This window comes from Lepidochelys kempii, chromosome 7 (genome assembly GCF_965140285.1).
Source record: "Lepidochelys kempii isolate rLepKem1 chromosome 7, rLepKem1.hap1, whole genome shotgun sequence".
NCBI classification, from domain to species: domain Eukaryota; kingdom Metazoa; phylum Chordata; order Testudines; family Cheloniidae; genus Lepidochelys; species Lepidochelys kempii.
The window spans coordinates 41,009,662-41,022,294 of record NC_136386.1 but is presented as its reverse complement, the minus strand read 5'-3'; the positions used below and the strand labels follow the sequence as shown (position 1 = coordinate 41,022,294).

At 40.7% G+C, this 12,633-nt stretch overlaps 1 protein-coding gene across 4 annotated transcripts in view; it reads left to right on the top strand.

Annotated features, from left to right (window-relative positions):
• IARS1 (isoleucyl-tRNA synthetase 1) overlaps nucleotides 1–12,417 on the top strand; it is a 204,374-nt gene extending 191,957 nt beyond the window's left edge. For all 4 annotated transcript variants that reach the window (XM_073352336.2, XM_073352335.2, XM_073352337.2 and 1 more), the window contains one exon: nucleotides 11,821–12,417. In XM_073352336.2, the coding sequence (XP_073208437.1) occupies nucleotides 11,821–11,903 (83 nt within the window). In that variant the 3' untranslated portion in view covers nucleotides 11,904–12,417. The remainder of the gene's footprint in view (nucleotides 1–11,820) is intronic.
• Nucleotides 12,418–12,633: the final 216 nt, after the last annotated feature.

The window sequence follows — 12,633 nt, the reverse complement described above, 5'->3', positions numbered from 1 at the left end:
CGGATCATCCTAGTAGCCCTTCTCTGTATCTGTTCCAGTTTGAATTCATCCTTCTTAAACATGGGAGACCAGAACTGCACATAGTGCATTCCAAGTGAGGTCTCACCAGTGCCTTGTATAATGGTACTAAAACCTCCTTATCCCTACTGGAAATACCTCGCCTGATGCATCCCAAGACCGCATTAGCTTTTTTCATAGCCATATCACAATGGCGGCTCATAGTCATCCTATAATCAACCAATACTCCAAGGTCCTTTTCCTCCTCCGTTACTTCTAATTGATGCGTCCCTAGCTTATAACTAAAATTCTTGTTATTAATTCCTAAATGCATGACCTTACACTTCTCACTATTAAATTTCATCCTATTACTATTACTCCAGTTTACAAGGTCATCCAGATCCTCCTGTAGCGTATCCCTGTCCTTCTCTAAATTGGCAATACCTCCCAGCTTTGTATCATCCGCAAACTTTATTAGCACACTCCCACTTTTTGTGCCAAGGTCAGTAATAAAAAGATTAAATAAGATTGGTCCCAAAACCGATCCTTGAGGAACTCCACTGGTAACCTCCCTCCAGCCTGACAGTTCACCTTTCAGTAGGACCCGTTGTAGTCTCCCCTTTAACCAATTCCATATCCACCTTTCAGTTTTCCTATTGATCCCCATCTTATCCAATTTAACTAATAATTCCCCATGTGGCACGGTATCAAATGCCTTACTGAAATCTAGGTAAATTAGATCCACTGCGTTTCCTTTGTCTAAAAAATCTGTTACTTTCTCAAAGAAGGAGATCGGGTTGGTTTGGCACGATCTACCTTTTGTAAAACCATATTGTATTTTGTCCCATTTACCATTGAATTCAATGTCCTTAACTACCTTCTCCTTCAAAATTTTTTCTAAGACCTTGCATACTACAGATGTCAAACTAACAGGCCTATAATTACCCGGATCACTTTTTTTCCCTTTCTTAAATATAGGAACTATGTTAGCAATTCTCCAATCATATGGTACAATCCCTGAGTTTACAGATTCATTAAAAATTCTTGCTAATGGGCTTGCAATTTCTTTTGCCAATTCCTTTAATATTCTTGGATGAAGATTATCTGGGCCCCCCGATTTAGTCCCATTAAGCTGTTTGAGTTTCGCTTCTACCTCAGATATGGTAATGTCTACCTCCGTATCCTCATTTCCATTTGTCATGCTACCATTATCCCTAAGATCCTCTTTAGTCTTATTAAAGACTGAGGGAAAGTATTTGTTTAGATATTGGGCTATGCCTAGATTATCCTTGACCTCCACTCCATCCTCAGTGTTTAGCGGTCCCATTTCTTCTTTCTTTGTTTTCTTCTTCTTTATATGGCTATAGAACCTTTTACTATTGGTTTTAATTCCCTTTGCAAGGTCCAACTCTACTTGACTTCTAGCCTGTCTCACTTTATCCCTACATGTTCTGACCTCAATAAGATAGATTTCCTTGCTGATCCCTCCCTTCTTCCACTCCCTATATGCTTTCTGCTTTTTCTTAATCACGTCTCTGAGAATGCTTACTCATCCAGCTTGGTCTACAACTGCTGCCTATGAATTTTTTCCCCTTTCTTGGGATGCAGGCTTCCGATAGCTTCTGCAGCTTTGATTTAAAATAATCCCAGGCCTCCTCTACCTTTAGATCCATAAATTCTTCAGTCCAATCCACTTCCCTAACTAATTTCCTTAATTTTTGAAAGTCAGCCCTTTTGAAATCAAAAACCCTAGCTGCAGATTTATTTTCATTAATCCTTTCGTTCAGTTTGAACTGAATTAGCTCATGATCACTTGAGCCAAGATTATCCCCTACAACCATTTCTTCTGAGGTCCTCACTACTCACCAAAACCAAATCTAAAATGGCATCCCCTCTAGTCGGTTCAGCAACTACTTGCTGAAGGAATCCATCAGCTATCGCATCTAGGAAAATCTGAGCCCTATTATTATTACTAGCACTCGTCCTCCAGTCTACATCTGGGAAGTTAAAGTCTCCCATGATCACGCAGTTCCCATTAGTATTTACTTCATTAAAAACATTAAAAAGGGTTCTATCCATATCCAGATTAGGTCCCAGCGGTCTATAGCACACCCCAAGCACTATCCCAGGGGAGGCTCTAATAGTTTTCTTCCCCAATTTAATTTTTGCCCAGACAGACTCGGTCATATCCATTTCATCGCTTCTTATTTCTTTACATTCTATCTCATCATATCAGTGCTACTCCACCACCTTTACCTTTATTTCGGTCTTTCCTAAACAGCACATACCCTTCAATACCTGTAGCCCAGTCATGACGACTATTCCACCATGTTTCTGTATCCCTAGAATATCTGGTTTCACTTCCTGCACCAGTAGCTCTAGTTCCTCCATTTTGTTACCTAGGCTCCTCGCATTGGTGTACAAACATCTTAATTTTTGCTGTTTGGCCTCACTCACTTTCTGTACCCTATTAGGCACGGTCATTTTACTACCAGTAGACCCTATTAGACTTGTATCTACACTGCCCTTCCTCCTACCCACGGCTGTATCCACTCTTACTTCATTTTCTTTCCTCTCAATGCTAAATTCTGGCGTGGAGATTACCTGGATATCTCCCAACCATCTCCCCCAAATTCCTAGTTTAAAGCTCTCTTAATCAGTTGTGCCAGCCTCCATCCTAGAAGTCTATTTCCTTCCCTACTCAGATGAAGTCCATCCCGAGAGAACTGTCCTCTGTCCAGGAATGCCTCCCAGTGGCCATACATCCCAAAGCCCTCCTTATAGCACCACTGCCTAAGCATTCCGTTGATAATCATAATCTTGTCACACCTTTGTTGCCCTTCTCTAGGAACAGGCAGAATCCCACTAAAGATCACCTGAGCCTCAATTTCCTTAAGCGTCTTCCCCAGCCTAGCATAGTCTCCCTTAATACTTTCCAGCGAGAATCTAGCCGTATCATTTGTTCCCACATGAAGGATAATTAGGGGATTCTTTCCTGCTCCCTTTAGAATCCTTTTCAACCTCAGGTCTACATCCCGTATCTTAGCACCTGGAAGACAGCACACCCTCCTATTCTCTGGATCAGCTCTGGTTACAGGCCTATCTATTATTCTTCAGTAAAGAGTCCCCAATCACATAGACCTGCCTTTTCCTAGTGATGGTGCTATCCCCTGTTCCCTCTGGCTGCAAGTTCTTTCCATTCCTATTCTCCCTTGTAATCCTCTTTAACCCATCCTGTATCCTCCTGGGGCTCATATTTGGTGTAATCTCCATTAACTCTTCCCCTTTTCCTATAGGGCTAGCTGCTCTTCTCTTCTTCCTTGCCCTTCCACCTTCAGTGACTACCTGCTGAGCCCCTTCTTCATTTTCCAACTCTGCAAACCTAGTCTTAGGCTCTGTTTCTCCTTCACTAGCCCGTCTTTTCCTCTGCCTGGTTCTTTTAGTCACATGCTTCCACTGACAACTTTCCTCACCTAGTCTCCCCTCAGAATTCCCTAGTCCTGCTTCCATCTGCAAGTCTGAGCTTTTCCCTTCAGATACCTCATGTCTTTGCTCCATAATCTGCTCAAACCCCTTCCTAAACTCTACCAGACTTTCCACCTGCATCTCCAAACCTCGGATCTTTTCCTCCATCAGCTCTATCAGACGGCACTTCATACAGACACAACTCTTACCAGGTGCCCCCTCCAGGATCATGTACGTACCACAGCTTCCACATCCAGTCATCTTCATTGTGTCTTCCCCTACATGGGTCACTCCCACTGCTGCCTCTGTATCTGTCATAGCCTTCCCACCTCAATCCTGTTAATCTGGGAAACACAAACCACACTAAAACACCACCACCCACAGCAAAAAACAAGCACCACAAGACAAACTCCCCTTGCAAACTCCCATTCAAACTCCCCTGTTTACAGCTCTGTTTGCTAGCTCCTGTGCAGCTGCAGCAGTTATCCGGTATTGGAGGGGAAAATATGAGGAATAACTTTTTTTTAGCTCTTACATTTTTAAGCATAATTCCTACACAAATGAAAATGGGTAGATTTACTCTTAAGGTTAAATAAAGTATAAATTGAGTTAAGGAAAGTCATACCATCCATCTGTGGATTAAACCATAATTTGTACATAACATGTAAATTTAAAATGTGCGGTTTCTGTAAATACTCTTCTTTAAAGGCTAAAAGCCCTGATTGGAATATTCTCTAAATCATACCTGAGCCCCAAGAAGCATAGTACTTTCAGTTGGTTAACAGGCTGATTTGTGTAGCTAACACAGTATGTGTGTAATGGTTACAATTCTATTGTCTCAATTCAAGTTCTCACTTTCCTTTTCCCTATTAATATGATGTAATATAGGAAGTGATTTGGCAACACTTTTTATAGTATAAATACACAAATTGAGTTATATTACTCTAATTCTTTTTTATGACATCATTACATTAAATTATCTGCCACAAAGAGCCAAGATCAATATCGAGCAAATGTTTTCAGAGAAAATAATTATTTTGGAGTAAATTATATTTTGGGGCTTCTGTAAATCATTTTGTACAACTAATGGCAATGCATATTTCTGCAATTTTACTTATTTTTTTAAATAATCTTTTTATCTATCTATCATTATAGCCACAGCTCCAGAAAATGTTTAAAGCTTTGAAATGGCAGACAGCAGCTCTGATATTTCATAGTATTGGAGAGTCTAATTTTTTTTATTAACTCTTTAGGGCTACTTCTAATACAAAATAATAATTTTACTCATTGGTAGATAGTTAAAGAACTTGATAAAATATCAGCTGGAATTGTAAAACTGCTGGTGCCAGGTGTTGGAATGTTTTTTATAGGCTGAACTGAGTTTTGAAAGGCTTGAAAAACTTTTTTTTTTTTAATATTTTTGTGTCAAACTGCATGCTCTCACTTCCTTTATCTCTTATAATTTTTTCTTTGTGGAACTCCTGGAAAACTCTCAGAAATAAATGTTATAATGGTAAGTTTTGCCTAAATAAGGCTGTCAGTTTACACTGCTGGGCAAAGTATCTGAGACCTTAGAATTTCAACAGAGCTAGGAAAAGATTACCATATACAGTTACATGTTAACAGTTACAGTAAATCCTAATTTAAATATGCTTGGTTTAGAACACAAGCCTTATCTAGTGTATTTTTATTTCATATTCCAAATTAAAACTATCTTACAATAATAAAGGGGAAGCTTTTTACGCTTTCTTAATGAGGTTATGCATATAGTTAGGTTACAGTGTATCTGATAATAAACCCATCTTAAGCTGGTATTATATAGTCAATGATGTTTAAAAATAATTTTTAAAAAACTTTGGGACCAGGTTCACAATTTGAGTAACTCAGCAGTGAATTTGGCTTTACTCTGCTTCCGAATAATTCTTTTAAATTATTTTGTTAATGAGAGAATCTTTTTTTTTTTTTTGGCGGGGAGGGGGTGTAAGGGAGCTATTGAGGGAAAGAAATGTTAATTGCTGAAATGAATTAATGCCCTGATCCTATATCTTTTGTAATTTGCTCTGAAAAGAGACTGTAAAAACAGCCTCATGAAGGTCCATGTTTTGTCTTGTTAATTCCATACAAAACTGGCTCAATTTACAAATAAAACACTTTTTAAATGACAGCCCTGCAGAGTCACCCTGGGCTCCGAGTGTTGAGCGTGGTTCTTTTCTTCCTGTGTGTCACCACTGGTAAAACAGAATCTGTATTAGCTGCTCTGGTACAACCCAATTTGAAGGCTAATTGTATTGACAAAAACCCCTCGAAGGTTAATAGTTACTCAGTGCAGGTGTGCGTCAAATTTGACCTGTGGCACCTGTATTACTGATGGTGATGCATGAGAAGGAAAGAATCCAGTTTGACTTTCAGATCCTGGGCAGTTATCTAAGAAAAAGTAAATTTCTTTTCAACTCCATTTGATGTAGACCAAGTGAAAGAGACAAACCGAAAACCCCACAATGCCACTTTCAGAATCACTTTTCAGAGTGGAACTTTGTTAACGTTACAGACTAAAATATATTTAAGTCTCCATTTGCACACATTACAAAGCCTCTGTACAGTTCTTTGCTTGGCTCTTGGGGGCAAGCAGAAGGCTAGAATTGTAAGAGTATTGAAGGACAGTATTGTGACACAGTGGCAGAGTTGTCTCCATCACAACACTGCACAATGCCTAGCTCCAGCCATTGTTGTTAATCCATTACTTATATGACCATTAAATGTACTCAAAGATTTTAAAATATTTCCTGTTCATTCACATGTTTTTACGTGGATTCTACTATGCCGTGTAACACTGTTGGCAGGACCCTGATATCCACTTGTCTGTTTCAGCATATGCATTTGTCATTACTACTACTTGGACAATCCTATGCGATGCAGTCACTGGTGTGTTTGTTATATAGACTATGTTTAAAGGCTGGAAAATGAGGACCCCAATAGGTAAAACTGAGCTGCTCTTCCACTGTGGTGGCATGCTATGGCCCACATGTAGGGGAGGGTTGGAGTTAGCAGTCACATTACCTGACCTAAGGATAGCTCTTTTAGATAGCAGAATGGTAGAAGATCTTGCCAGACGTTTCACGAACATTGCCAAGCCTGTCAAATATCTCTGCTACATCTATGAAACAGGATTGCTTTATGCTCCTGTAAATACTAACTGTAGTCTCTAAATAGATTTTAAGACTAATTTACATCCTTTTCCAGGCAGTTATTCTCCACAGGTGCATCACTTCTGTTGGTGACCTATTTCCTCCTATTGCTCTCTCATAACTAGCACTTCTTACCGTGGAATTTTGAAACATGTCCTCTATCTGCAGAACATCAGCCACCAAATAATCCTTAGAACTCCATGTACATTGTTTTGGAAAGCAGATTTAAATTACCAGTGTAGTCCAGTGTGGAATACATTATTATATTTAACAAGACAGTTACACTAATCTATTTTAGCACTTGTTACTATAATCACTGCCTTAAGTGTAAAACTCAGCTCTGATTTGGCTATGGAGTCATGGTCCGGGAGTACATAATAAGGCACTTAATTTCATTTGGTGCACTTAATTTTTCATGGAAACCACCAACCTAGTGCAAAAGTTTGGTGGTTTTCAGTCAGCTTTTGTAATGGGGACCATCCCTGCACTAATATTTTTTGACACCATTTTTAATTGGTCCTAAAAAACTTGCAAAATGTTAACTCTCCAGGCATGCCATCATGTAATGCCATGCTTCATGAAAACGGTGTGAGAGTACTGCTGCAGAAGATACATATGGGATGTACATATGTATTCAGTAATCTGAATCAGGTGGCTCAATATTATTTTTTCACATCAGAACTGTCTCAGATTCTTTTTCAAACAGGTAAAAATAGCCACTGAATAGTCAGATGGGTGTACCTGTGATACTGAGAGAAACTGATGTTCATCCAGGTAGCAGGACAGCGAATCTTGAACATGTATAAAATACAGAATATGAATAAAGCTGGTTTCATCACTGTAGTTTTGCACAGTTGTTGCATATAATTTATATTAAGTGTATATTATATTCTTAATCATTCAGAATATTAAATTGCTGCAGATTTTAATGTGGGCATTCCTTCTAATGTTCCAGAATTGAAAGCTGTTTAGCTCTGCTGTCTCCTGTGCTGAGGAGAATTGTTATTGTGCATTTGACTCTGGATGTGGCCTCACTTTACTGCTGTAATACATTCCCTATATGCTTCTGCAAGGGAGGCCCCCTGCCTGTGCAGAGTTCCACTGAATACATAAATATGCCCAATGGCCTGTGATGGGATGTTGGATGGGGTGGGATTGGAGTTACTACAGAGAATTCTTTCCTGGGTGTCTGGCTGGTGAGTCTTGCCCACATGCTCAGAGTTTAGCTGATCGCCATATTTGGGGTCGGGAAGGAATTTTCCTCCAGGGCAGATTGGCGGAAGCCCTGGGGGTTTTTCGCCTTCCTCTGCAGTGTGGGGCATGCATCGCTTGCTGGAGGATTCTCTGCACCTTGAAGTCTTTAAACCACAGTTTGAGGACTTCAGTAGCTCAGACGTAGGTTAGGGATTTGTTACAGGAGTGGGTGGGTGAGATTCTATGGCCTGCGTTGTGCGAGGTCAGACTAGACGATCATAATGTCCCTTCTGACCTTAAAGTCTATGATTCTATGAACTTTATAGAACTCCACAGAGTAACAACGGTCCTGCTGTAACGAAGCGGGCTCTAACGGGACACGACTGAAAGTATCAATTCAGGACAAAGTGCTTAGAGCAGGGCAGTCACAGCCCAAAGCTGGGTGTCCTTTATTATTAAGACACACCAAACCAGCCAAACAGAGAAGACTTCAGTTTTACTGCACTGGTTAACCAGAAGTCATACAAGCAATTCCCTCAGATACTCCAGTTCCCTTGTATCACCGCCAGCACTGCTCCTTGAGAGGACGAATGGTTATGAAAACCAATATGCCAGTAAAAGAAAAAAGGTTTCTCCCAATCCCAAAGACCAAGCCCCAGACCCAGGTCAATATACAAGTCAGATCTTACCCACAAATCATGCTGTTGCCAATCCTTTAGAATCTTAAATCTAAAGGTTTATTCATAAAAAGAAAGAAATATAGTTGAGAGCTAAAATTGGTTAAATGGAATCAATTACATACAGTAATGGCAAAGTTCTTGGTTCAGGCTTGTAGCAGTGATGGAATAAACTGAAGGTTCACATCAAGCCTCTGGAGTACATCCACAGCTTGGATGAGTCATTCAGTCCTTTGTTCAGAGCTTCAGTGTAGCAAAGTTCCTCCAGAGGTAAGAAGCAGGATTGTAGACAAGATGGAGGAGATGCAGCTGCCTTTTATAGTCTCTTGCGATGTGACCTGTGCTTCCTTTGTTCCAAAAACAAGCTACCCAGCACATGGCATGGAAAAACTTTAGCGTTCTGTCCATAGGCATGTCCTTGCATACCTTGCTGAGTTACGTGTATCTGCCTTCTTTCAATGGGTCAGTTGTATAGCTGATGGTCCCATAGGTGCCAACTCCATGGATAGACCAACGGGGAAAAATTGGTGTGTACTCTGCACCCACTGGCAGCCAAGCGCCCTGTCCCAGCTCACCTCCCCTCACCTCCGCCTCCTCCCCTGAGTGCACCGGGTCCACGCTTCTCCTCCCAGCGCTTGCTGGTGCAAAACAGCTGTTTCACGGTGTAACAAGCTGTGGGAGGGAGGGGGGAGGAGTGGGAATGCAGCATGCTCAGGGAAGGAGGTGGGGAAGAGGCACGGCTGAGGCGGGGATTTGGGGAGGGAGTCCAATGGGGCAGGGAGGGGGTGGAGTTGGGGCGGGGACTTTGAGGAAGTGGTTGGAATGGGGGTGGGGCGGGGTAGGGGTGGAGTCAGGGCAGGGATGAGGGGGGTTGAGCACCCACTGGTGCCAGAATTTGGTGCCTATGGATGGTCCTTAATGGGCCATCAAGCAGACTATGCAGTTCTGACCCCTGTGGCAAAGTTCCTCCTCTACCTTGGTGAGTCTTGTGCTTATTGGTGGATTTGCTCACCTTGGAGCTTCACAATGGCCCTCAGTTTGGCCGTTTTCATGAACCCACAGTCTAGGTCAACTCCTCCTGTGTCTGACCAGGAGTTGGGAGGTTTGGGAGGAACCCGGGCCCGCCCTCTACTCCGGGTTCCAGCACAGGGCCCTGTGGAATGCAGCTGTCTAGAGTGCCTCCTGGAACAGCTGTGCAACAGCTACAACTCCCTGGGCTACTTCCCCATGGCCACCTCCCAACACCTTCTTTATCCTCACCATTGGACCTTTCTCCTGGTGTCTGATGATGCTTGTACTCCTCAGTCCTCCAACAGTATGCATTATCACTCTCAGTTCCTAGTGCCCCTTGCTCCCAGCTCCTTACACACGCACCACAAACTGAAGTGAGCTCCTTTTTAAACCCAGGTGCCCTGATTAGCCTGTCTTAATTGATTCTAAGAGCTTCTTGATTGGCTGTAGGTGTTCTAATCAGTCTGTCTGTCTTAATTGTCTCCAGAAGGTTCCTGATTGTTCTGGAACCTTCCCTGTTACCTTACCCAGGGAAAAGGAACCTACTTAACCTGGGGCTAATATATCTGCCTTCTGTTACTCTCCTGTAGCCATCTGGCCCGACCCTGTCACTTCCCAAATTGTCTGGGGTGTCACCCAGAAGCATAGCACAAGTTTTTGAAATACAGACAGTATACAACCAATACTTATAACTTTATGTACAAAAATTATACATGCATACAGATAGCATAATCATAACCAGCAAATGATAACCTTGTCTTAGACACCTTATTTGACCTCCTTTATACAAGATTTGGTGCCACTACAGGACCTTGGTTGCAACAATGTTCTGTACAGTCCCAGTCTGTGTCAGTAACATCACACCTGCATGTTAGCAAATGCTTGATTTAGGACTGAAGCTTTAATTTGTAAATTGCCTTGATCCTTGGATAAAGGTGGTACAGAAGAAATTAATCCATCAGACTTCAATGAGACTTTGTTTTTGCTCTTAGTTTTGGGCACACTAATTCACATCTCAAGTGCAGAGAGTTAGATAAAATGACTTTTTCATTCTTTGTTCTGTGCTGCTTTTGTTTTCACTTCATCTTACAAAAGGAAATGGAAGACAGTTTACCAGTAGCATATGGCTTATTTAGGTATACTTCACCACATGTATTTATAACTGACTCTTCTATTATTTGTTAAACTCTTTGTATGTAGCATGTATTATTTAATGGAAGGAGACTAAAATAAACATTTAAATGTGCTCAGTGCAACTCACTTTCACTCTGACTACAGATTTTTTTTTTCCACCTAGTTTTCTCCCACCCCTGTTCTCTTTCTCTGAATGTTGTGTTCTTAGTAGCACTGAGCTCAGCTAAAGCTGCTTGGAGCAGGCAGCCATATGGAGGAATGAATGTAAACAATTGTCAGAGTATTTTGTCTATTGAAAACTTCCCAAATATCCTTGAACACTTTATGCTGCTCAAATAATTTTATTTGGAAGACATTTAGTGACCAGCTCTAGCAGGAGAGGTGATTTTCTATCAGGAATATTAGCCCAGTATGCTAACCACCTCTGTTTACATTAGTATCTATGGAGTTGGGAGTCAGGATTTCTTGTTCTTCAACTGAATGCCACAACCAGCACAGTTCAGAATCTTTAATGCTGCAAAAAGATAAGATGAAGAGAAAAGTATTCGTGTACCAAAGTCTGAGAGTCATGGTTGATGAGGTAATATCTTTTACTGGCCCAACTTCTGTTGGTAAAAGAGACAAGCTTTTGAGCTACACAGTTCTAGCACATAAGTAACGAGAGATAAGAAAATGGGGACTTTTGTGTCATTTAAGGTATCCTACAATTTCATCATGTTGTACTGTTAACTTTTTCATAATGGACTCCTGACTCCATATTGTTGCAATGTAACATGGTCTTCCCGTCGCCATCGTCATCATGATCCACGTAACACTATGAATACTTGAAACTGCTGAGGGCTTTGTCCCAGAACATATTTTGGGACGTTTGTGTCCTTCAATCTTAAACTGCATGTTAGCTTTGTTGAAACCATACTAGTACCTTGGAAATTTTGATGAGTGGCAAGCTTAATGTATGCTGATCTCTCCTTTGACTTCATTGCATTATCATTGACAGGATCTGATTTCAGCTGAGAATTTTCTGTCCAAGCATCATTTTGGCTGAGATAAAGAGAACTGGATTATTATTTCAGAATATGGAAATAAGAGTGTTGACAATGTTCTGTTGTATAGAGATTGCTAATTCTGTTCCATCTTTTCTCTTGCCTTTTGTTCAGAGATTACAAAGGACACCTCCATGAAGACCCTAAATACGAAGACTCTGTATGTTCATGTTATACCAACAACAGCTGAATGCTGATGATTCCGTTTTTATGAATAAGCCCATGTAGACTTTTTTCACAGAAGAGAGATCTGACTCTGATTCGTATGCTTTTTAATGAACATCCAAGTTGTGTACAGTATTTTCAACATCAGCAATTGTACACCGATGATGTTTTCTACCAGTGCATGTGTAATATGCTGCTTTCGGTTTCAAATACAATGTATTTTTGTTGTTATCATAAGCTACTATAAAGGCTATTCAGAGTAATGTCAGATCTTAAGCCTAGATATCTATGCAGTAATTTGCCTGAAAGAAATGGACTCTTACCTCAGTGATGCTGTTCTCTGCCTGTCCTTTATGCAGAGGCTATCTTTAATTTTCTAAGCCGTGTGTCCGGGGGTGTGTTACTATAGCTTTGAAACTAATGAGGAAAGAGTTACCCAGTTCTGTGCATTCACACTAGTTGGGTTTTAATGAAGTGTGATGTTGATGAAAATACTTCCTAATTTCCATACTTTGGAACAATAAATTTTCTTTATCTCCAAAACAATGTTTCCTGATTTGGTGGTAATTCACTTCCCTACATCCTTAAAAAAGATGGTACATTGGTTCCTTGGGGTTCAGCAAAATCTAAAGGAAACATGAAACTTGTACAGTTTGTCTAAGTGGATGTTATGGATGGTTAGGTTGTAAAATTTGCAAAACATTTTTGTTTTTAGTTTTGTTTACAGTATTCTGATGGATAACCCAAATGACTAAAACCCTT